General features: G+C 38.4%; 1 protein-coding gene across 6 annotated transcripts in view; it reads right to left on the reverse strand.

Moving 5' to 3' along the window:
- Window positions 1-6,499: 6,499 nt before the first annotated feature.
- pparg (peroxisome proliferator-activated receptor gamma) overlaps window positions 6,500-25,688 on the reverse strand; it is a 40,062-nt gene continuing 20,873 nt past the window's right edge. For 5 of the 6 annotated variants that reach the window (XM_013908636.1, XM_005724654.1, XM_013908635.1 and 2 more), the window contains 8 exons: window positions 23,343-23,639; window positions 22,896-23,062; window positions 19,928-20,066; window positions 14,023-14,222; window positions 10,891-11,017; window positions 10,018-10,211; window positions 9,507-9,750; window positions 6,500-6,983 (listed from right to left, as the gene is read on the reverse strand). In XM_013908636.1, coding sequence (XP_013764090.1) covers window positions 6,736-6,983; window positions 9,507-9,750; window positions 10,018-10,211; window positions 10,891-11,017; window positions 14,023-14,222; window positions 19,928-20,066; window positions 22,896-23,062; window positions 23,343-23,634 — 1,611 coding nt within the window. In that variant the 5' untranslated portion in view covers window positions 23,635-23,639 and the 3' untranslated portion in view covers window positions 6,500-6,735. Of the gene's footprint in view, window positions 6,984-9,506; window positions 9,751-10,017; window positions 10,212-10,890; window positions 11,018-14,022; window positions 14,223-19,927; window positions 20,067-22,895; window positions 23,063-23,342; window positions 23,640-25,020; window positions 25,107-25,688 lie in introns of those variants that run through there. The other variant, XM_013908633.1, reaches the window with a different exon arrangement.

Genomic DNA, 25,688 nt, shown 5'->3' on the forward strand with positions numbered 1-25,688 from the left:
AACCTTCTTACCAAAGTGATATACATCTTTTTCTTTAGTACACATATGATTCAGCTATGGTGTCTTTTCAGAATCGCATCACATTTTCGGCTTGAGAACCAACCAATCAATCGCTGGTTTATTTCTTGCCATATTGTTTGAGTCCATGGTTTTGACATTTGACATTACATTTTTTTTCTTAGGTAAAAATGCATGCATCTTTCTCAGTGGATAATGCTACACTGAACCCACTGAACTGACCCAATGGCCAGAAACAAAGCTTAAGTTGTACTTAAATTCACCAGCTGAAGACAATAAAAGAATAATACTGATATAAAGGAGAACTTTGATTTTTTTCTAGCTACCTAATGTATTTCTATACCATTGGTAAAAACATACATAGATATAGGTTGAGGTCAAAAGTTTACATACAGTCATTAAGGGCATGAATGTCATGTAATTTCAGGCTTTCGCAGTGAGAGTACTGACAGGGGCTAGAAAGAGAAAGTGCATGTTTCCCATATAAAAAAAAGTATATTCTTTTCGTTGCTCCCTGTTAATTCCAGAAGTAAATTTAAAATCCTTCTCCTCACCAGTGTTGGTCAAGTTACTTGAAAAAACTAATTACTGATTACTTCCCCCCAAAAGTAATCCCGTTACTTTACTGATTACTTATTTTCAAAAGTAATTAATTACTTAGTTACTTTTTAAAAACACGATTTACAACCTGAAGAGGTGATAAAGCGATAGATCTTTCAGCCCAATTCTACTTTTTCTACATAATCCATCATACAAAATGTAATCAAATGGAAAAGTCTCTTTTTTTAAACTTGTTTTATCAGTTTTAATCTTTTAACTTTATGCATCAAGCAAAAATGTAATTATATGCAACATTCTCTGACTTGAATAAATTAGTTTAACATTTAAACCTATTTTCTACACATTCCAGCACATAAAATAAAATACTTTTTGTGTTTACACTCACTCTTTCAAATAGATGCAAGTAAAACACAGCAGAACATAAATAAAGTCAAAGACTCAGTGGTCCTGTTGCTCTATTTTCACCTGTAAAGCAGGAGTGGGGTAGGCGGAGGTTTACCCTGGTGTAGGTGTGCCACGGTCAGTTGAAGAATCTGTGAGTTTCCCATTACGTCGTTGCGCACTCGGTGCTTGCTTGGAAGTTTAGGGGTTTTTTTTCGCTGTAAAAAGAAGTTTTCTTCCCATGCACGATGGACTCTAATGTTTTTGTCACTTTTTATGGAATCAAACTCAAAGTAAGGTCAGTACTTCCACGCTTTAAACGCTGCACGCTCATACTCTCTCCCACAATCGATATGTGATCCATTGTTGATCTGCACACAGCTGTTGTCACTAACTGCGCACTCGCTTACGTCACTGTCATGACATTCTCGCAAAAAATCACGGTTTTAGTAACGCAGTAACGCAGCGTTCCTACAGGAAAGTAACGGTAATCTAATTACCGTTTTTGCAATAGTAATCCCTTACTTTACTCGTTACTTGAAAAAGTAATCAGATTACAGTAACGCGTTACATCTCTGCTCCTCACACACAAGGTCTTGGATAATCTCAAAGACCTTATAGTGCGGTATCTCCCCAATAGAGCACTTCGCTTTCAGACTGCAGGCTTACTCGTTGTTCCTAGAGTTTTTAAAAGTAGAATGGGTGGCAGAGCCTTCAGTTTTCAGGCCGCTCTTCTGTGGAACCAACTCCCAGTTTGAATTTAGGAGACAAGCACTCCCTCTGCTTTTAAGATTAGCCTTAAAACTTTCCTTTACAGTATGATAAAGCTTATAGTCAGGGCTGGGCCAGGTGACCGTAATCCTCCCTTTATTATGCTGGAATAAGTCTAGGCTGCTGGGGCCTTCCCATGATGCACTGTGTTTTGTCTTCACCACACTTTTTAACTCTCTATGTCTTTAATCACCATTTTGCATTTAATCATTAGTTACTCAATCATCTCTGGCTCTCTTCCACAATGTGTTTTTGTCCTGTCTTCTTCCCCTCAACTGCAGTTGGTCACAGCAGATGGCCCCGCCCCTCCGTGAGCCTGATTTTGCCAGAGGTTCCTTCCTGTTAAAAGGGCTCTTTTCTTTCCTACTGTCACTGTGTTTGGTCATAGTGGGTCATCTGATTGTTGAGGGTTTTTTTGGTGTTTTGTATTATTGTAGGGTCTTCACTTTACAATATAAATTTGGCGCCATATAAATACAATGAATTATAAAACTTGCTTCACTGTTGACGTAGACACCGGTGTTTCAGAATTTCCTGTTCATGGCAGGTTTGAGCCTTGGTGGTACTGGTTTGTTCTTCAACACCCTGACCAATTTCCTTTAACTTGAGGGGGATAGTTTAGGTCTTCTTCAAGGTCTGTGCAAAGTCGTGACACATCAAAATAACTTGTACTTGTGTACAATAGTTTGAATTGATTATCTTGGAATCTGCAGTTGTTTAGAAATGGCTCCAAGACACCTTCCCAACCTGTGTAAATCTAAAGTTTTCCCTCTTTGCTCTTTACTGAGTTCATTGGACTTTTTTTTTATTATTCTAATTATTAATCAGTCCATCAAGTTCTGTCAAACAAATCCTTTTTCTGCCAAAACAAAATAATTTGTCTGTGGTCTGGCATAATGAGAATTTAACAGGTCTAAGCCTTGTCAAGTCAAAACACATTGTTGAGTTTTCAGCATCACATTAAAAGATTTAAGCAAGTGTATGCATATATTTGAGCCAAAATAAATTCAAACTTGTGCACCCAATTCTTATTTTTGTAAGGTCAAAGGTCAAAGATGCATGTTGTACCATCAAAAAGAACAGTTCAGAGAAATTATTAAAAGCCACAAATTACCATGGCTTTTATGCTCATGATGAGTGTATGTAAACTTCTGACCACAACTGTATATTTTATAGTTTAAGGGTGTGACACATTAATAATTTAGGGTTATTTCCTGCCCACAACGACAGGACTGCGCTTGAGGGTAGTCAGAAAGAGAAAGAGCAGAGGCCACTGGTTTCCAGGAAACAGCTCATCAGCTGGATTATAAAGTTCCTATATACAAAAATACTACACGTATAACTAGTTATTACAGTACAAATAGCCCGTTTCTGTGTATGTGTAGGCATGTTAAGGAAGTAAAAAAGAAGAAAAATCATGGTTTTATTTCTCATAAAGAGGCAGGGTGTAGATGATGATCATAAGCATGTCTGATTCACTGACAAAAGTAGTTGTTTAACTGTTAAAGGCTGATAAATAAAGACTGAAGTTCATTAATTACATAAGAAAAATACCATATTTGTACACGGAGACAGATAACATTTTTATGTCTCAGTTTAACTTTTCAGTAGCATATGTTGTTTATTTTACCTGTTTAGTTTAAGAACTTATAGTATATTAACCAATGTTAACAGTGTTAACTTTGTAGGGACTGACCCCTAAGAGTGTTTTTTTGTCACCGAGATTAACCCCTTGCATGTGACCATGTGATCACACACTCTGTGAGCTGTTGTTTGGCAAAGAGCCAGCCAGTCAGAGAGCTTTGTGAAGTTGCGCCAGGCATCGAGTTGACCTGATGTCCGAGTGGGTTAATAATTGATGTCCTGAGTTTGACCTTGTTGTCGCACGCGATCCCATCTCAATCCTATTTTTCCAAGAATTTCTATAAGTTTCCCCCTGACACACACACACACACACACACACACACACACACACACACACACACACACACACACACACACACACACACACACACACACCTTTTTTGTTTTGTTATTGTCTGTCAAAACAAAGAGACAAAATGTAATGCCACCTAAAAAAAAGCAAAGAAAAAAAAAACAGAACCAAAAAAACCAGAACTCTAAAAAAGTAAAACCACTTCCCTGCTTGCTGTTCATATTTGTATCCACAGACTTTGGTCTTCCGGCACAGTGCAACATAGTTCATGTGTTGCAATCTTTCCAACAGGGCGTGTGTGTGTTTGGTAATAGACACCGAGGAGCAGCTGATGTAATGACTGTAAAACAGATTTCCAAGAGTCTGAATGACTGGAATGCCTTTAGGAAGTATAGTATTTAAAAATGGTTTTTGGTGAAACATGTGTGAGCAAGCTTCCACAACTTTTAAAGAAAAGACAGGCTTCAAGTAAAAAGTTAAAAAATATTTTATTTACATCTTCTTTATTCTGTTTTCCCCACAAACATATCAGTCCACTCTTTTTGTCTGCACAAACAACATTTGATGGATCAGATATAGTAGATTTGGTCCACACATACAAAATCATTTCTTAGCAAAAATTATAACTCAAACCAGTATTTTAGAATCTGAAATAAAACCAAGGCCAAAAAAATCAATTGTATCTGACAATTAAAAAAAAGTCATACCATACATGTAATATGTATAATATATATAATGTTTTTAAAATGACATTAACTTCACAAAAAACAAAACAAAAAACAGCTAAAGATAAACTCTTGAAGGCACAATATGGCACATACACTTTTATTTTTCAGCAAACAGCAAACATCATCATGGCAATTTGCATTTGGTCAGCTCAACAGTTTCTCACAGTTTCTGCAGGCGTCTAAAATATGTTAAAGGCAATAATCTGATTTCTGTTTTTGGTTAAAGCTGATTAAAAAGAGATAGCACCTTCACCCTGATGCCAAGACAGAAAAGGACTGTCTGAGCATTGCTTTAGCGTGTGTGTAAGCATTCATGTATTTGTGCGTCTTCACAGAGGTATTGAAGCACGTACACACTGCTGCTGGTGCTGCTTATGATGGCTGCAATTGACCGTGTAGATAAGCTGCACACGAACAACACATACTGTATTGTATGAGACATGGTGTCATATATTCACAGTGATACATTTCTCCTTGAGGCACTTGAAGCTGGCTGTGTTGAACATTCACAATTTTACCCTCGAGCTCGCCAGTAAGAAAATCCCCTCACTTTCAGTTTGTCCCAGACGCTACTTTTGGTGCAATAGGTGGTAGTTTCATATTTAAGTTGGCACCCTGCTCAGCAGAGGGTTCAGGCTCAGCAGAGGCTAAAATGACTGTGCACCACAAGTTATTCACATGCAGACTGTCTAGACAAGATCTAATACTCAGATTCTGCATTTCTTTCCCTGAATTCTGTTTTCCTCGTCTTCCTCATCTCTTTCTCAATTTCAGTTAGTCAGTCTGTCTGGCTACATGACTTTATAACCAAAACACATACACAGAGCACAAAGTGCTTAATCTCAACTCATAATTTTAAAAGCAATCTCTTTTCATTCTCTTTCATGGTATTGTGCAAAAGTCTTCAGTCACTCTCATTTCTCCATATTTTACTTTGAAGGAGCCAGAGTTTCCTGTAATTTGGTCAAGTGGTCTTGAGCAATTGTTCTCCAGGTTTTCTGAATTTCTTTAGTTTTAGTTCAAGTTTTTCTGTAGACATTGACTGCTTTGTCACTCATTTGTAGTCCAGTCATTATACCTGGTTCTTTTCAGAGGAATGTTTTTGTTTTGTTTGTTCAACACTTACTATTGAGGATTAAAAAAAAACAACAAACTGTAAGGATAAGCAATTGTCTACTTTACAGACAAGTTAGCAAACAACCAAGAAAATGTGTCTTTAGTCACTTTGCTACCAGCAGCCCGTTGCAAAAGTGCATAATTTATTTAGTTGAATGTATAAAAAATGCTAAAGGGAAGTTTGACAGGCATAAAATAAAATTCAGCACCAAAGTGATGCCAAGAGTGCTGTTAGCTGAAAGCTTGGCATATCTTAGCAAACTGTGCAGTATGTCTTTAAAAACTTTGAAGAAACAGAACAAGTGGAGGACAAAGGAAGAAGTGGCAGGCCTAAAAAACAGCAGATGAAATGTATGTTAAGAAATAGGAAAAGACCAGCAAAGACCTGACACAAGACCTGAGAGATGCATCTGCACCTTCAGCTGATCCATCTACTGTTCAGTGAAGCCTCATCAGAAATGGCCATCATTGAAAAAGACTTTCTTAAGAAAGGGGAACAAGGAGAAAGTTACACAAAAAACGGACTGAAATCCAGGCAACCAGTCTAATGGAGTGATGAATCCAAACTTAAACTTTTTGGTTCAAATCATTGTCCTGTCAGTTTGTAGATCAAGACAGAGGCACAACAGTGAATCTTTAAAACCACCTGTAAAACACGTCAGAGGCTCTGTCATGGTTTGGGGCGACATTTCAGCCAATGGTGTTGGAGGAGATGTTGTCAAAACTGAATTTTGAGCGCAGAGAATTACGCTCAGATTTTGATCTACCATACAAAGGCACCTAGAAAGTGTTTGATTGGCAAAGGTTTAATTTTACAGCATGACAATGATCCCAAACACACTGCCAATGTAGTAAAAGCATACCTGGATAGAAAAACACATGATTGAACATCACCACATTATCATGGACTATTCTCCCCCAGAGCCCTGATCTTAACATCACTGTAGCAGTGTGGGATCATGTTGACAGAGAATGGAACAAAAGGCAGCCAGCATCCAAAGAAGAGCTTTGAATGCCCTTCAAGAAGCCTGGAGAGCTATTCCAGAGAACTACTTAAAGTACACACTCTGTTTTTGATTTATATAACGTATTCCCATGTGTGTTTTCAGATGTTTCAATAAAACTGCTAACCTACTTCTTAAATCAAGGGTGACTCAAGACTTTTGCACAGCACTGTATTTTTCTTCACCCCTTTCTGTACTTGTCCTCTTCTCCTGTTGAATTCTAATACAAGTCCTTCATGATCTCCTGCAGCAACGGGTGCAAGCACATGTCTATCTCTGTCTTTTTAAGCAGCTGGATGAGATGGACGTGATCGGTGACTATCTGACGCAGGTCTGTCATCTTCTGGAGCAGCTTGGCAAACAGCTGCAGAGAGTCTGGATGGTTTAGCTTCAGCTGCAACTCCAGTGAATGAAGCACCGTCTCCTGAAGCTGCTCGATGGGCTTCACATTCAGCAGGCCTGGCCGGTCTGGACACATTACAGAGATAAGGAGGATAAATGAGAGACTGACCACAATATATCCAAAATCCATTAAAACAGGTAGATGAAAATTTAAATTGCCATAAGAAGAGAAATAAAACCGATAGAAAATGACCTAAAGTTTAAAACTTACGTTGGATGGAGAGGTGCAAATAACTAAACATTATCCACATTCACTGGCAGAAAACATCTCAGTTTAAGTTAAGAATACTTATCTCGATTTCAAGAGATAATATTTGTCATTTAGGTTAATATTTAAATAAAATGTTTAATTTTAATCATCATGCTATCCAAGGTCAGGTTTTTATCAAGCAGCACTATAATAATCACCAATACTAGACTAAGCAGTTAGGATCTGTTGACATAAGAGGGTGAGGCTCAAGTGTTCACAAGCTGGTTTGTTAACATTTTAGATTTTAAACCCTTAGGTCCCTGCTTGCTTTACTGTGATATTACTAGAACATAAATGTTTGTTAAAAGATGTCAAAGTTGTATAAAAACGACTCGACTGAGTGATTGTTAGTTGCTCATGTGGTTGCCAGTGAAACCTCACCTTTTTTTTCTCTTTAAGATACAGTGAGTCAAAATGTTGTCACCAACATGCAACTTGCTGTTTGTAAATCTCCCTGCACGTGATGCAGTTGCTGTTTACTGCCGTTCTGCTAGACTCCCTTCCCAAAAACATCCAATACATCTATGAGTGGGCCGAGGCTGGCCGGAGATAGTGTGTTAAACACAGAGAACTGATAACTTGGATTTACTTGGAGAAGCTAACTATGTTAACTATGTTACTTTATATACACATGGATGTAAATTAAATTCACGTTGTCTGGCAGAGGCACAGCGATAACATGAAATAACCTTGGAATCATGATTTTTTTTTTAAATATTTAAAATAAAAAAGTATTTTTGTTTCATTTTTGCCAAATATTGAGCTGAGAATGGGGTCGCCAGTGTTGTATTTGTTTAATATATCGGTAAGGAAACAGGAAGCGGTTAGCTTAGCTCTGTACAGAAACAGAAAGGCGTAAAAATGAGATTGCACAAGTGGTTTTATTGGTAGGTGATCATGGTATTCTTACTGTGCTAAGCAGCTGACACAGTAGTGCATTAGTAGATGCTACATAGAACTTTGCAGACCCACGTATGCGTGTTGTAGCTACCAACAAGGGGGCAATGTCACGCATATGTGGCGCACGCTTAGTAAGGTTTGTAAGGCTTAGTAAGGCGTCTGATTGGCACAAGTAATAGCCAATCAGACGCTCTGACATGAACATCTACGACCAGTTTGGACTCACCAGTTAACCTAGCATGCATGTTTTTGGGCTATGGGAGGAAACATGTACAGGGAACACTCCACACAGAGAGGCCCAGGGTGACCAAGAGGTTCAAATGATCTATCTTCTTCCCGTGAGGCAACAGTGCTAGCCACTGCGCTGCACCACCCAATGTGACCAAGATTTGTAGTGAAGTCAAACCATGTGTTAAAAACACTGAACTGTGCACTGCAGCTACTCTCGGTGCTGGCTGATCTTTGATGGGTTTTCTGCATGTGTTAAAGACAATTTTTCTACATACACTTAACGTATTGCTACATGCTGTTGTGCTTTTTTCTTTTTTTTCTTTTTTTCGGGGGGTTGCACACATGCAATAGCTTCCACTGATTACATTTTCACAATCCCTCTCACTGTGTAGCCAGCCATGATTACCTCAATAAGGAACACTGCCAGAACAGCTATTTCTCCCTGCTTCCAGCTGTTACGCAAAGCAAGGTTAAGCTGTGTGCAGTATCACTTTAATAGACAGATATTAACCGATAATGGTGTCAGTCCTGTTAACTAAAGTCTAAACTCAGACTACAGACGTTTTAAAATCCAAGCCAATTTTGCAATTGTTTCATCGTGCACATACAGAAAACAATTATTAGAAATATTAGGCCAGAGGGAGCAATGTGAGTGATCTCATGTGGTTGCATTTCCAGACTAAAATGGAGACTGTGGTGCAATCGCTTGCTGTAATGTTAGCAATAGCTTGCAATGAGAAAAAAATCAGGCGGCTAATAAAACCTGGATGACAAAGTACTTGGGTCGATGTGGTCAGCAAGGGTTATTTATTCTTGAACGAGAACCCGAGGCGAGATTTTAACTGTCAATAAAATCTGTCGACACCATTAGCCGCCCCCAGGCTAATCTTATGTATGCAATCATGCTCTTGCCATATATGGAAAAACGGTTCATTCAACACATCAGTGCAACAGATGCCATGTTAATCATGTCTGTATACCTGCAGACGCTTTCTTTTATGAGTATATTAGCACCAATAAAGTGCTGATATACTCATAATCAAATCTGAACTCTAAACGTCCAACAGTGGACGTAATGAATCTGTGAGTGTTTTAGGAGGTTTAAGAGAAGTGCTCCAAACCATTCACATATCCAGATTCCTCCTCCGAAGGTCAGGAGAGGTGAACTGGGGGCAGAAAGTAAAACAAGCAATAATAAAAACACTCACCCCCACTGAGAATGATAACAGCCAGAAACAGGGCCATGTCGCTGTCGTCCAGCTCCAGCGTGTTAAACTTGACGGAGAATTCAAACTTTGGTTCCATCATTTGACAGAAAGGTTTCCTGAGACTCTTGAGGAACTCCCGCGTCATAAAAATCTGTCCATAGGAGATGAGGGTCCCATCTTTGTTCATCAGAGGCGACATCATGATGATCAAAACCTCAATCACACCGTACTTCAGCAAAGTAACCTGAAAATAAAGAACACAATGATTGTATCAAAATCTGGCAAGATCTTTAGTTTAGTAGAAATGATAGTCGGGTCGTAACTTCATTTTCATTCAAAATCTAGAACTGCAAGCAGCAATGAGCTTCGCTAACCATTGTGTCGACTTATTTACGTTGATCATTTTCTGAATGGAAATTGTCCAAAACTGTTTATTTTAAAGTTGTTTTAGAACAGAAAAAATCTTCCACAACAATCAGGACCGAACGGATGAACCACTGATGAATCTCACCTGATCATTTAGATCCAAATCGACAAATCCAGGGATACTTTTGGCAAACTCTGTCACTTCTCTCACTGCTTCTGCTGAACGAGACTGACAGCTCTGGAAGAAACGCAGCTCCACAGTGTCTGCTTCTCCCTGTCCACCGAAGACTGCCATTCTCATAACCTCACTCTCTGACAGTGGGTGCGTTTCCGTGTAGCCTGATATGTGAGAGAAGGTACTTAATTTAGTTGGAGGAGTACAAGAAAAACAGAGAAGCTAACTATATAAGAAGCTAAAAATAACTTAACAAAGAGTTAACAGATAATTGCTGAATTTTGTGTCTTTCTAGATCTCTCGATCCTCATCCATCTCCATTTTTCTGCAAGACTTTTAGAAAATAACAATACAATTATCGACTGATGAAGAGAATATGACAGAAGATACAGAGGTACCATTGAGAATAGGTAACATAATTTATCAGCACCAGTAAAACTGGACTTGAAAAATGTAAAAACTGCACTTTTCTCCCCAGAAAAACTAATGCAATGAATTGGGGTTAATATGTGTGCTTTAATAATTATCTTGATTATGTGAAAACAAAAAAAAAACATTGACAACACTGGGTGAAACTGGTAAATGAAGAAGTTTGAATAGTTGGGATTTTCATTTTAAGGAGCTTGTCTGAGTTTCAGCCTTTGTTTTGTATATTTTGAATTGCTATTACTATTAATTCCAATGTAAAAAAATTTTTTAATGTGGAATAATAGGAACAATATCTTCTGCATTGCTGTAGCTAATTGCATTCCTAAAACTAAACAGAACAATAACAGACAAACAACATGTTTTGGACATTGCAACAAAAGGTGTTATTTAACAGAGTAATTTGATACTACCCACCTCCGTGTACAGGTGGAAGAGCGGAGGTCTGGTGCTGCTGCTGCTGGTGCTCTGGGACTGGTATCTGCTTACAATTAATGAACTGCTCTCCTTCCATTAGAGACTTCATGTCGTGGATGACAAAAGGCTACAGGTAGAGTGCAAGGAAAATTTTGGGAGAAGGCAGAAGAAAAGGAAAAAAGAAAAGAAAAAGAGAAAAAATTAAGTTGATTATAGGTCTTCTGAGGACATTTAGTCTCATCTGTATGATGAGGCAAATAAAGAAAGTCTCAGCTGCAGGCCGACACAGAAAAAAAACATCATTTCCAGGTATCTGAGCAAACTTACGCTTACTTTAGTAAAACTAACATGCACTGGCCTGAAACATGAATGCTGCTATTCACACACATAAATCATTATTGTAGTGGGAATAGAGGGAATTAAAGCAGGAAATTCTCTAGAAGTTGTGAAATGAACAACCCATTTCCTGCGTGAGTGAATGAAACTGAGTGGGGGGAGTGAAATGTCTTTATGTGCTCACTGTGCAGGAATCTGTTTGTTAGTTTTGTCTTTACACAGCAATTGTATGTATGTTGTTCAGCGCAAGCACAACGAGCGCCTCCATTTTCTTATAAGTGCCAGCTTTCATAAAATTTCTTTCAACACACTCAGGATTTCTGCTATAAACATATAGGCTAAACAAATATAGTCTATATGAAGATACCTTTAATCTATTTGTGCGACTGCATTGCTACGTTTTAGCATTTGCCACTAGCAACATTATTAAATGTGCAAAAAGAAAAAAACACTATACTGGGTAGCTTTGTTGGAAGCTAAATTGAACTTGTGTGAACATTATGTATAACAAAGAAATCAAACCTCCATTTTATCTGAAGCACTCATACAACAAGGTAAAATAATAGGTATCTTGCACAGAGACATTGTAGCTCCGATTCCAAAATAATTGAGCAAAACAATGATGGTTTTCCAAGGTTAAGGAAAAAAATCGCTTCCTTTATCGCACATGGTGTGTCTGGAGTTCCGGTGCAGTTAAACACTGATTACACATCAACTCATATCAAGGTTCTGCTTGTTAAAAAATATAAATATTCTACAAAACGTTAAAATCATTGACTCCCAATTTGCTTTAGCAGGATTGCTTTGGTTTAGTAAATAACCAAGCAGTCCCTCAAACAAAGAGATGATTTGGTGCTATTTGGCTGCAATCACCACGATGAACAGTCATAACAAGCAGACGAAAGAGATGCGGCGCAACCTTGAGCTGAGAGTTATCCGAGAACACGAGTAAAAAACCAAAAACTAAGAATCTCCTTCTACATTTTAAGAATATAATACGCTCAAAGTTTTTAATCCACTTTTTTATTCTGTGAGGGAAAAAAATCAAAGAAGATGAAGTGATCAGGTTTCACAGAAAAGCCTACAAAAACATACACATTCACAAATACTGGAAATATCTTCATGCTGATAGTTTTTAAGCATGTTTTTCATATTCTCAATAATTAACCGTCATTTGTCTGGAAACAGACAATTGAATTTTTGACCTCCAGTGACTCATCTCACATCTTGTGACACGATCCTGTGTTTTTATCGGTTAAAACAAACTGTCCAGTGTGCACCATGGGCGTATTAGTCAAACAGCATCAGTACCAAGAAAAAGAAGAAGAAGGAACAATGGTTACTGGTACACACGTAGAGCATATGCATGTACCAGTAGAATTTGCTTTTTAATTTTTTCCGCTCCACTCCTTAAAGCCCAGCAAAACCAGTATGATGACATGGCTATGCATCAATGTCAACTTAAAATTACATTGGATTCTTGCAGATATGTTGGTCTCTGCTGATTGGTTGGAGAGACTAAAATCAAATCCCCAACTGAAACTACTTACAGTTGGAACAATGAATGATAATGCAAACACAGCGTAACAGGCTGACGGTACTATCTGATATCAAACCAACTCCATAATCTTCAGATCACATATGTATGTCTGATTAAAGAAATGTAGTTGCCACACTCAATGTAATATTACTAGTACTACTATATGAATAATACACAGACAAAGCAACTTCACATATAGGAATAGCGGCATCATAAGGAGAAAAAAGGGAGAAAGCTGATGAATTAAAAGCAAAAATAAAATAATGCAAAGTGGATAAAAATATTCACTTGAGATCTATTTTATGTTCTGCTTGCATGCTGTTTGATTAGGTCTCTTTGGAAAACTCTAAACTCTAAATAGCTTCTTCCATTCAACTTTTCTAAATTTCCAAATGTCTTTATGAAATCATTTGATGTTTTAAGCAGGACTGTCGAAGCCATGGCTGTAAAAGAAAAGACTGCTAAAAGCAACACCACCCTGTTCTGTAGTTTGACCATTGTAACCTGAGATATTTTCTAACAGCCAAGACATGTTGAAACCAGTCCATCCACTTTTTGAGTTAACACAGCAGCAACAGCCTAAATCGCGTCATCTGAGTCAAAACTGAGCGTGCTCACAGGAATTTATGCTGACAAATGTTAAAAGACGTGCTGAGTAAAAAGGTTTAAAATACTTAGAGTTTAAATCATATTAATGGTGTAGCATTAATAACAATTCTAACTAAATTTAATTCTTGTATAAGTGAAGGTAAAGAGTAATAAAGCAGTAAGGCTTTTTCTATGTCCTACTTCTGAATTTTGGTAAAATACTGCATGAAGTTATGGATTTTTCACCCTGGCCTGTTCAGTATGATCTTGACTCTGTTTAAAGTCATCCTTGCTTGTGATAGTTTCCAGAATGGGAGATATAAAAAAAAAATATAGGTCAAATTTGTGCTGTAGATGTCGTTCTTAGTGGAGAAAAAGCAAACAGGAAAGAGAAACTGGCTCAGTAGCTCTCATCAGCGAGATGAGAACGTTCAGTATATGTAGATGGTTGATATATCCCTGGAATGCAAAGACAAGTGAAACCACATGCACACCTGCAAATATCTTATCAGTTCAAATGCTGGTCTAATATTAAGCAGCAGTGCTCATATACAGTTTTTTTCTGATCTATTTTCTGTCCTGAGAATGCCAATGTTGAGCGCTATCTGTCTGCTGATTTTGTACGCATCCGAATCAAAGCAAATGAGAATTTAGAGAGTGCTGCTTACCACGTTGTCTCCGGTCTTCCCAGAGAGGATGGCCCTGGCCTTGGCCTTGGTGAGAGGGAAGTATTTCAGATAGGCCTCGTACAAATGCCGGGCCAGAGCCCTCAGATCTGCTGCCTCCGGGTGCATGTGCTCCATGTCAGATGAGAACTCGGCTAGCAGTTTTTCCTTCTCTGCCTGAGGCATTCGGCCAAAACGAATAGCTGGGAAAGGAAACAGAAGAACACTCTGGTGAACCATGAAAAACAGACATAATCACATGTGCACAGCAAATACGCAAAACCTGAAGCCTGAGTCAATTTATTGGAGTCACGCGACCTCAAAAGTCCCAGTTTGAATTAATACCATTTTGACTGACATTTCGACCTTAAACCACGTGTTACCATGTGCTACTTCACTTCTACAAAACACAAGTTAGGCTGAAAAGTTGAATAATGAATTCAAAGAACATGGGGAACCCTAAAAAATATTTCTAAACTACATTTTTCCTTTAGTAAACTAGCTTTAACAGAAGTAAAACACTATTTATTTGTGTATCAGATTGTAACATCAAGTACAATATGCTCATTCATGTGTAGCCATGTACACATGAATGAATCCCAGCCTTTTCCCGCTCAAAAAGGTCATTTTTGGAAGTGACTACATGTGATGGATTAGCTTACACAAAAATAAATCTGTCTTGTGATTGAAATCCATTCCCTGTTATTTCAGACCAGTTGATAAACAATATTCTACGTAAGTAAATGAAAAATTTAAAAAATTGACTTTATTAAAAGCTGGTAATTTTTTATACTTATATTGAAGTCACTGGAGTACAATATCTGCTTAAGTAAAGGCTTTAAATACCTTTTTCATCACCCCATTTACCTTCTGTTAGAATGTTTAATTTCTTTATCACATCTTTAATATTTGATCAATGAGCAATGAATCAAATTGAACAGCTAATGTCAACAGAATTACCCATCTAGAGCAAACACACAAGATTTTACAGCACACTGAAGCACTACAAACCCCAGTGAACAAAGAATGAAATGTAAATGTGGGACATTTCATTTGAGACAGGGGACGTGTTTCTTTTACCTGATATGCAACAACGCCAATGTTAGGTAACTACTCTTTAAACCGTTGCGATGTCACAATATTTCAAGCGTGGAGTTTAAGTAATGGAAAACTTGTCCGAGTTGCTCTAATAACTCAAAGATTTCTGAATGTTAAAAAGTCACATGAGTCATATGACTCATGGCTTCTTCAATGAAAGGGAAAATCCAGTGGCATCAAAAGATGACAAATGATTCTGCTGTGATTTTTGAGGTGTGTCTTATGAGGCAATTAGAACATTTTGTTGACTCTGATATTGTGTACGGACCGATGTTTTCACAGCTCACCGAAAGATGAGTCGTTTGTTGAATAGGTATTTATTTTAGGATTCAGCTAAGATAAATATATTCTCTTGTAAATGAAGCATTGAGTCTCAGTGGGACTACCTGTATAAAAAAAGGTTAAATAAAATAAAATATAATAAAAACAGACCTGAAATGTAACAGCTTTCATTGCATTAATGTAATTTTCACAGAATGCAAAATTATTTACCTCCTGATAAAATTATGTGTATTTTATGCCCCTTAAATAAATATATTGATTATATTTCATTTGATCAAAAATATACCTGTATAAAATTATCTTATATTACTAGAGTTGCATTGCACTTTTCAAATTTTATAGTCAGCCTCTATTTTATGCTGAATGTGACAAAATGTTTTACAAGCTGACAATTTCTCTGAATACTACGTGTCAGTTTTAGACTTTGTAACTTTGTAAAGCAGTAAGGTCTGATATCTGTCAATGAATATAAAATGCAACCCATGTTTTGTAAAATTAGAAACAAAATAAAAACAACACATAAAAAAAAGACAAAAACCCTGCAAGATGTGACTTGTGAACCCCCACAGAAATAAATGGTCCACTGGCGGCTGAAAGCAGGAGGTAACGGCACATCTATCTACCAGCATTCAAGTGAATGCTTCCCTTGCCCTGCTGCGTGTACATGAAAGCAGCACTGTGGTTGTAACATGGCTGATGTGGATGTCTTTTTTTTTTTCTTCTAAGAAATCTGACACCAAGGTGTGACCATTCTTTTTCTGTTAGTGGAAGTCATTATTCCTTATTTCCATTTCATTCCCAGCTCTGAATTTACTGCAGTGTGTACGTGATTATGTAATGCTGACTGCACACCCTAAGCAAATGCATACAAACTAAAGTGGCTCTACCACCGGGCACCGCGCCAACGGCAGTGACACAGCAAACTGGAGAAATCAGTTCAACGCAAGTCAATCATTGATTAAACAAAAACCCACACAACTCCAGCTATACCTATTACACCAGAGTGATATCAGAAAAGGTGGAGGTAGAGAGAAAGACGCAGAGATAAGCAACAGCAGAGTAGAAAAAAACATATATCTATTGATAGCAGATGCTCATAATGTTGTTGAATTTAAGTCACTTCTAAGATTAAAGTGTGACGAGTCCAGCCGACTTTTGCCATGATGACTGACAAAACCTTTCGTGCTAACCGGCACCAGCAATAAGGTCATTAGTTAGATAAAGGAGACATGGTTTAAAAAAAAAAGCTTGAATCAAGAACCTTTTGGTCATGAAAGTGTGAGATTGTAATGTATAATTACTCTGACACCAAACTCTTAGAGATAAGATCACATCTGCGTTAATGTGATGTCGTTTTCAATAAACTACAGTTACAAGCTGCCAAGTAGGAAAAGCCTGTTTCCTCAGCCTCTGAATCCAGCACACAGATGCCACGCACCTATGCCAGTGTTTTCAGTGATGAATTGAATTACTGAACCATTGTCAAATTTGTGCAGCATCTTCCTCGGGGTCATGCTGTAACGCTTTGACTAGAGGTGGTATGTAAACCTAGTAGGTGATAAACCTGTTGTAGAAGTTTGGATATAAAATCTGTCCCCACCTCTCTATGCCTACCTAGAAAAAAAAACACAGCAGATAATTTGGCTTTTACTCATCACAGGGGCAAAGCTTTAGGACAGTGGGCAGCACAGTTACAAATGACTAACATGTAACAGTTACCAGACTAATATGTATGAGTTACCAGGTGAGCTTCTTTCAAGGGATGACTTAAACCTGTTCCTGTTCTTACAATCGGTGTATTTATGATGGGCAATGGCTGAACTGGGGAACTTATTTGGTGGAGGTAAGCTGCTATGTCTGACAGACTGGACAAACCCCAAGATGGCCTGCCCAAGGTAGCAAATAATCAAGCTATGGCCTCAGTCTTGGTAAAATATGCCATTTCTCACTATTTAGGTTGCATCTGACCACATATGCAGTCTATGGTCAGGATTGCCTCCTGCTCTAGCCCACTGGCTAAGTAAGCTGTGGCACCTCCACCATCATCTACCACTTCATTAAAATCATTCTTTTCCCCCCCCCACCTTTTAATATTCACCTCACTCTTCAGAGTCAAGACTCCTGACACCAAAGAGGCATCAGGCTGTAATAAAATTTATTCATCAACTTTTTAATATTTACTATTAGAGCAGAACTAACAAAACCACTAAATGCAGCTAGTTTCCTTTTTATCTGGAATGGCTTAAGTTTGTAACAAAACCAAATGAAGAACTATCCACAAAGCAGTCTGTTTACATATGCTTTAAATGACTACACATATAAGAAATGACTAAACTCCCCCGGTATGTTACTTTGGTTTGTCCCTGGGCCTCGTAAGCAGGTGACTGAGTTGCTTTTTCTTACATCCTGTTAAAGAAACACTGAGTACTGTTAACATATATATGTATATATATATAGACACACTCTTTTAATGCACTATACAACAGAATTTAAGTTGTGAACAGTTCTGATTAAGGCTTTCTTTTCAACTCTGGTAGATGGCCATCTCCTCTGTGTTCATTCACCTTCCAGTCCAACTGCCCCTTAAAAAAGTGCCACTTAAAAAATGCAGCACAACGATACCGTGCAAGCATGCCAGTGTTTTCAGTGGTTTGTCTAATTAAGTCTTAAGTGCAGCCCCCATTAATTTACCTGAGAAGCAGGATTATTCGGAGCTCTTCAAAGATCACTTTGTTTGCTTTGAAAGGGGGAATTCTGCTTGTTTCTAGAGCAATATGGCCAAATACAAAAAGGGTAAGCTTCAGCAAGTGCAAGGCCAATGACAGGGCAGCAACAACATCAGTGTTTGATAAAAGTTGTATAATTTACCATCATGCTTTTGTTATTTCCTGTTCTGTCAACTTCTTGCCCACTTGACCACAGAGTTCAGTGTAGCCACACTTCCACTAATGTATGAGAGAATTTCCTGTCGCTGTCATTGCTTTTTTCTTCTTTTTTTTTTAACCAGTAGTTGTGCAACAGGCAAACCTACTTCATCAGAGTGCTCAAATCTGTGTTTGCAATCGACAGGAAAGCTATTATTTTGGTGGTGTTACAGCCACCAAAATAATGGCTAATGCATGCTCACTATTTATTACAAATTACATAACCCACACACTTTTTTCAGTGCAAATGGGGAAGCGATCTTTGTGGGAAGCAGGGCTTTCTGACTTGTCATGATTTGCAGAGTTATTTTAATTTTACGACCTCACCGAAGTGAGTATGCTACAAGTGCGCCGAGGAGGGAAAGAGCCATAACGTGTCCAACCCTAACAGGTGCAACAAATATAACAGGAGAATCAGGAAGACATCAATCAAACATAGCCAGAGTATACTTATTTACTCACGAAGTTCATAATGAAACACAGCTGAGGAGGTGGAGTCAGGTGTGCTTGTTGATGCTCCTGACTGGACAACAAAAGCTAACAAAACAAAACTATTCTAAAGCGACGGATGAAAGAAGAGATTTTTTTTCTTTTGAAGTAGACGGTTTCTCTGCATATTGTACTTCTGTGGAGTAGTTTGCAAATGGTGAGGTCATCTAAGAGCTGTTTACTTGTATCTCTGTAAAAAGCTCTACGTACAAATGTCTGGTACATGAAAGGCAAACATATGTGTGTTTTCATTTTTTTCTAAATTGTACATGCAGTTTTTAAAAACTTAAAAACTCTTTTAAAAAAGACCCACTCACGTGGCTGATGTGCAAACTTAGTGCACACAATCAGCCAAATGCTTGTGCGAATAAAACCGAAGCTGGCAACTTTTCACACATTCAAACAGCAGCAACGCTGACAGAATTGCTATAACACATTTTTGATGATATGCAGTGAAAACAGTCAGGCTGTGAGTAGCATGCCTCTGATAGGTGTGCTACTCGCACCTATCATATCTGTCACTATCAGGCCTTTGTTGAATAAAGCACAAAGGCAGGTCAAAATTTAGAACTTTTGATAGGCGTTATAGTTAGCTATACACCAGAATCTCATCTTTGAATTTCTACTGTGATATGAATCAGCTGGGGGGTGGCGGGTACACACTGCGCGAATGATGGGAACTAAAACATGAACCAAGATTTGCAACAATGGCCAAAGACCACAGATGAAAGAATTGGCAACATCTAAGACAGTGATATAGATTTCTGCACACATTACTATGACACCTCAAAGGCTAAATTGGAAGCAGTGTGGTCAACACGCATCTGCGGCTCTCAAAGGGCATAAGTACCCAGTCCGAGAAGAGGCGCTTCCTGAACCTCAATTTCAAAGAAGAATCAGTCTTTTTACCTACATCTGCTTATTTATAGACATATAAATAGGGGGTTTCATTCCTGTCTGAGGGATGGATGTGAAAATGAAAAAAAGATTGAATGCACAGAAGCTTCAACTTTTTTTTTAGTTCATATTTGAGTTTAATGAAAAATACGACCCAGGCGTGCTCTGACTGTGTGCAGACTGTCATGAAAATGTGTGTATGAATGCCACCGGCTTACCGTTGTGTGACATCCCGACGTTGAGGCACTTCTGGAAGCGACAGTATTGGCATTTGTTACGCGACTTCTTGTGAATTCGACAGTGAAGATCACAGTGATCGTACACCAGCTTTAACCTGATGGTGCGTCTGAAGAAACCCTGTGAAAAAGAGGAATACGATTAGTACACACGTAGTGACTTCAGTCCTTATGGTTGCTCTGCCTACTCTTTTTCAAATAAGCCCTATTCTAATGCATATTTTTATCCCTTCATCAAAAAGGATTGAGGGGCATAAAAAAGTTTTAACATTTCATTTAATAATTCAAATTCTGAATCAAGTTAATTGCTGGAAAAGTAGCTCAACGCAGTGTCTACTGACTGACAAATACTGATAAGACACCTGGCTCTTTCTAATCTGTATGGAAGCCAATCATTGGGCCAACAAGTCTATTCAAAAGTTAACTGTGCAAATTTACACATTATGTCTTCAACCTTAGGACCAAAGAAGCTTATCTCACCTATTAATGTGTAGCCATGGTCAGACTTATAGTATACATTCCTACACCCTGAGCAGTGTAAAAGGAGAACAAATCCTATGGGCTGCAAATTTCTGAAAGGCAAATTTTCAGTGAGAATAAAAACTGACATCAGGACTTTGTCCGAAGGCTTTTCAAATAAGCATCTACATTCCTACGATCCACAGATGTTTCTTTTTTAATCGTAGGTTATTTATAGAAGAAGGAAGTTAAAAGGGGTCAAGACTCCACCTCAATAAAGAATGTTTTCTGTTTTAAAACAATTAAGTGTTTGCCTGCTTGGCTGACCCCCCTCTTCTTGTGAGTCTCCCCTGAGACATCAGCAGAACAATAACTACTCTCCCTCACCTTCATTCAGCCCCTGACGGAACAGAGTGACAGCTTATGGCGGCAGAAAAACAGAGACCCTTGTTCCGCAACAGTGTCAAAGAGCTTCTGTTTTAACACTGTGGTGGAGTTCAAGGTGACTGTCAGTGGTCGTGTTCTTTTTGATTGTTTTTACAATGCAAGCTGCAAAAAAATATACTGTCAGCATTATGTCGTTCAGTACGAGTCCAAATTTTATAAGAAAAGCTGGTCGTTTGAATAAATCATGCGTAGCTTGCGGCTCTGTTCATTCTTCTAGGGTGGTAGGGTTTAAGCCAACCAAAAACAAATCCACGGTTACGATCCACTGGAAGGACGTTTGTGAGGCAGGCAAACAAAGTGAGTCCACGAATTAGTGAAAACTCTTATTTTGAAAAAAGGCCCCCTTCTTTGATCAGCCCTTTTTCTCACACAGTATTTCATACTGAATGAATATGGCATGACTATTTTCTTGTGTTCATAAGGACACATTCACCCTTTGAATTTAGTCATTTGGATTATAAATCCATCAATAACTGTCATGAAACAGATATGCGGGTCTGTAAGTTTACTTTCACGGTCTGTATTCACATGAAGCTGTTCACTCCTTGGAAGCTTCGTAGCTTCACCTTGACGAGCGATGAGGGCACCGAGGCCACTGAGTGGTATCAGTGGCCTTGTAACAGTAAGCACTGTACTGTGCACTGTGTGTGTAAGAATAGAGACGAACATATCTATAGAAAATAGACTCTGCTACCCGTGGAGGCAAAACCTCACTAAGACTAAACTTGGCTTGGTAGCTTGTGTTTACTACATGTGATGTCAGCCTGAAATGAAGTTAATCGTAATGAACAAGGAATAAGTCACCTATTAAAATGGAAAACTATTAAACCAGCATAAATGAGCCACACAACCAGTGTGGCGCGGGCTGTAGTGTGGGCTGTTTTATAATTACACTCTTTAACAAAGATAAATAAATGATATTAGGCAGAAAACAGCACAAAATTTTTATTTCCTACAAAACTACAAAATATTTCAGCTGGACTTTTCCTAGTAAGTAAGCAATATATAGTAGGCCTCTTGTATTGCACTTTGAATCATACTAGTTGAATCATACTACTCAGTAACAAGCTGCTGCATTTCAGTTTCTTTTTTCTGTGAAAGCGCCAGAGTGAAGGTTTCTTTTCAAATTAGTTTGATTTCAGACGTGCAAACGCTTCTTGGATCTAAACCAAAAGATGCACAGACAGGTCTGCCAATTCTGAAAAATCCATCTCATATGTGTTTGGAGAAAAATGTTCATGTTTCTGTAATGTGTCAATATTTCAAAGAAAATGGAAATATTTCTGAAACTTCACCCACACTCTATTAGTTATTTATACTCTATACAGACAGACAAACAGACAGAGAGTTTAAATGGGTGGCTGTCTGAAGAAGCACACGCCTATCTTGAGCCCTCGCTGAGTGGAAAATGTATGGGGCTTGTGGTTAGAGTGGCAGACATCAAAAAGATGAAAAAAAAAAGCACATTTCTCTCCATGCATTATAGAATTATTTATTCCACCAACAAGTTTCACCGACGGGTGACACACAGTGACAGAAAAAGAGTGGCAGAGAGAGAAAAGAGCTGCAGTAGAAATTGTTACACCCATTACCATTTCCTGACACGACTTGAAAGTAGTATGACTGCTGATTTATAATCATCTGAGCATTACTTGTTAAGAAAAAGACTTAACGCACTCTCTACTGATATGAATCATGATTTAACACATGAATCATTTCTGTGATGATTGAAAACCATTTAAAAAAATCCTCTCGAAAACTGAGCAAAGACGGAGCGCTGCTTAAAATGTATCGACTGATCCACAAATGGACTTAAACATGAATCGTATCAACCGCTGTGTGCAGTTTAGTAAAATTGTAACCAATGACAAACCTCAGTGAAGATTGTTTTTGTTCTAAGAACACGTTGAATATTTAGAGGTTTTAAACCGTTACCTGGACATAACAAAAAACAGGAATTTAACGAAGAGATTACGAGACGATCTGAAATGTTTCTACGCTCATCGGCATTTTTATCTTCCCTTGTGAGATCGTTCAGCCTTACCTTGCAGCCCTCACAGGCGTGGACGCCATAGTGAAACCCTGACGCTTTGTCCCCACACACGCGGCACTCGATGTTTAGCGCTGCCGCCGACGTATCGTCTGGGAGCTTGGATAGCACGGGAATATCTGAGTACTGTGGAGGTGACTCGGGCTCCAGCTTGATGGAATCTGATCAAGAAACACCATCACGCAGAAAGGAAGTCAGACAGAAAGCACACAAAATTCAAACTTCACCTCTTACATCCATTTAAAAGTTCAGCACTCAGTTGCTTAAACCTTGCTTCTATAAATCTGCATCCTGTTACCCATAACTGCCTTTAATAGTTACTCTGATGCATGCAGCACATCTCTTAATCTCAGTCTACATCTCATTCAGGTCACCGCTTGCTTTGTTACACCTAAAGTATATTTTACATTTATATCATTCATCTCTGGTCAATGTGCTTACTGAACATGTCTGGTTGTGTCCTGTAGCTGTGCATGTTTGTGTAGTCCATGTTGGTCAGGTGTTCTTCACTCTGCGGTGGACTTAGGTCATAGGCCACGCCAGCGGAAGGGATGGAGGATACAAGCGGGGGAGACAGGGAGGAAGGGATGGAGGAGGAGGAAATGGAGGCGTAGTCAAACGTGGACAAATGTTTCATTTCGAGCGAGTGGGAGCTGTCCTCCAGCTCTGGCAGATCTGCTGTGTTCAGACTGAAGCCAACAGGCCAGGCCAGGAGCTGCTGGGTGTCCACCATGTCTACTGTAAGAGAGAGAAAAGGCAAGTATGCGAGTTAATTCAAAAATCAGTTGCCAGCTAAATTTAACTTAACATAATTAGAAAAACAATAACCACTGAGAATAAAAGGAAGTAGAAAACTGTATATGAAAATAAAAGCACACGCAGACAAGTCCACATGCACTGTTGTACAGTTGTTAATAATTAAAAAGGACCTCTCAGAAAAATTCTAAACATTTGGGCGTGCGCACACACTCCATTAAAAACACTACAAGGAGTACCCGTCGTGCTTTACTTCATTCCTGCAGTGTGTCTGTTATCTAGTAAACAGGGAACACTGATTGTGTCACAGGCAGTACAAAATGAACTCTGGCATTGAGGAACGTCTCTTCTGCTCAAAACACTGCCTTCCTCTGTTGCTGTTTGGGTGCTTGCTGTGCGATTGCCCAACCACAGGACACACAAAGCAGGCCAAGGATGCAGGCCTTTAGCTTCGGCAACTTCTCTGGTCTTAAGGACTGGGTTGGTGGTAAAAACTGAACAGTATCTTTTTCAACTTCTAGGAATTTTACTTTTCCTTTGCTGAAGATTTTATCTTGTGCAAATCTATTAAAGGAAACAGTTGGTGTTTACCACTATTTTTCTAATTGATAACTAATTCATTGGAATGTTTTGTCTGTCTCTGCATACTTTGAGACTGCACTTTTTCTGCATCTTCAGAAAAAGGTCAGAGAATTAAATTATTTTTTTAAAAGGAGCAACAGCAAAAAAACTTGTTGCACTTGCCAAAGTACAGCAGCCAGGACCAATATTTTCGCATTTTGATGGGTTTCTAATCATTGCTAACAGTTACATGGAAAAAAAAGCTTTGGCTACAATGACAAATGGGTATGATCCACGTCTTTGTTGGTTCTTAATGTTTTTTCATGGGATTTGTTGACACTGAGAAAACATTTTCCTAAGCAAAGTGTGCAATCTCTTGATTTCTACTGAAAGGCTCCCTCTGGGTATTCAGCTTGTTGTTAGTATAACTAAATTAAAGTTCTTGTGTCATTTCAGTTTCTAATGCAGATGGTCAAAGATTGGAAGGAAAAAAGAAAAGCCCAGATGATCAAAGTCCGCTAGTCCGAGGTTACTGCAGTCCACATGAAAGCAAACCACATACAAGCCTTTATAAGCCTGGCTACCTTTGCACAAGGCCCTGATGTAATGTACAAGTTGTAGAATATGTTGTTTTTAGGATGTAGGCTATTTAAATGGCCTTCCCAGACAGTGGCTCTTTAAAATGAGCCACTCATATGGGTTGAAGTTTGTCCCCTGGCAATTATTAAACCTGTAAAAAAAAAAACCAAACATCGCTGTATATCAAAATTATGTAGAACATTACTTTCTCAGAATGGCCTACCTGTAAATCTAAACCTTTGCCACCGATTTAATGACATGCAAATTCATCCCTGGCTCTGCGCTGCAGCATTCTTATCACTGCAAAACAATGTCAAACTGCTCAACAGCAACCGACAGCAGGTCAAAATGCTGCCATAACGCATCTTTTAAGATGAAACTGTTTCTGAAGAACAATTAGCGTCCACTCTAAATCGCAGTAGGAGAATGATAATGTATTAGAAAAGCAGTATTAATGGAAAAAATTTGACTTTTGCAGACTCTTGCAAACAGGTTACAGGTTACATGGGTTTTTTTTTTTACGCTCAAAACTGCGGTTTCTTGAATGTGTGTTTTTTGAAGTTTTCATTGGTAAAGTTCCAAGTAAGCTCACAAATAAAGACAGGAAGTCATTCTCTGAAAACCACACCCGCTGGAGGGGAAACTAATTGGCACCGCAATAAGCCACTGAGGTCCACATTTCTATGCTCGCATTGTGGAAACGTTCAGCTAGCTAAGGATAGTACAATTCACTTGAGTGCATTTATGCAACGCTTTTCTAGTACTCTTTGTCCAGTAGTAGAATTAAATATATTTATTTGAAAAAACAAAAACAAACTATATACACATATACACACACACATATACACACACACACACATATATATATATATACATATACATATATATATA

This window comes from Pundamilia nyererei, unplaced genomic scaffold (assembly GCF_000239375.1).
Source record: "Pundamilia nyererei isolate P.nyererei 1_Seehausen unplaced genomic scaffold, PunNye1.0 scaffold00012, whole genome shotgun sequence".
Taxonomy (NCBI): domain Eukaryota; kingdom Metazoa; phylum Chordata; class Actinopteri; order Cichliformes; family Cichlidae; genus Pundamilia; species Pundamilia nyererei.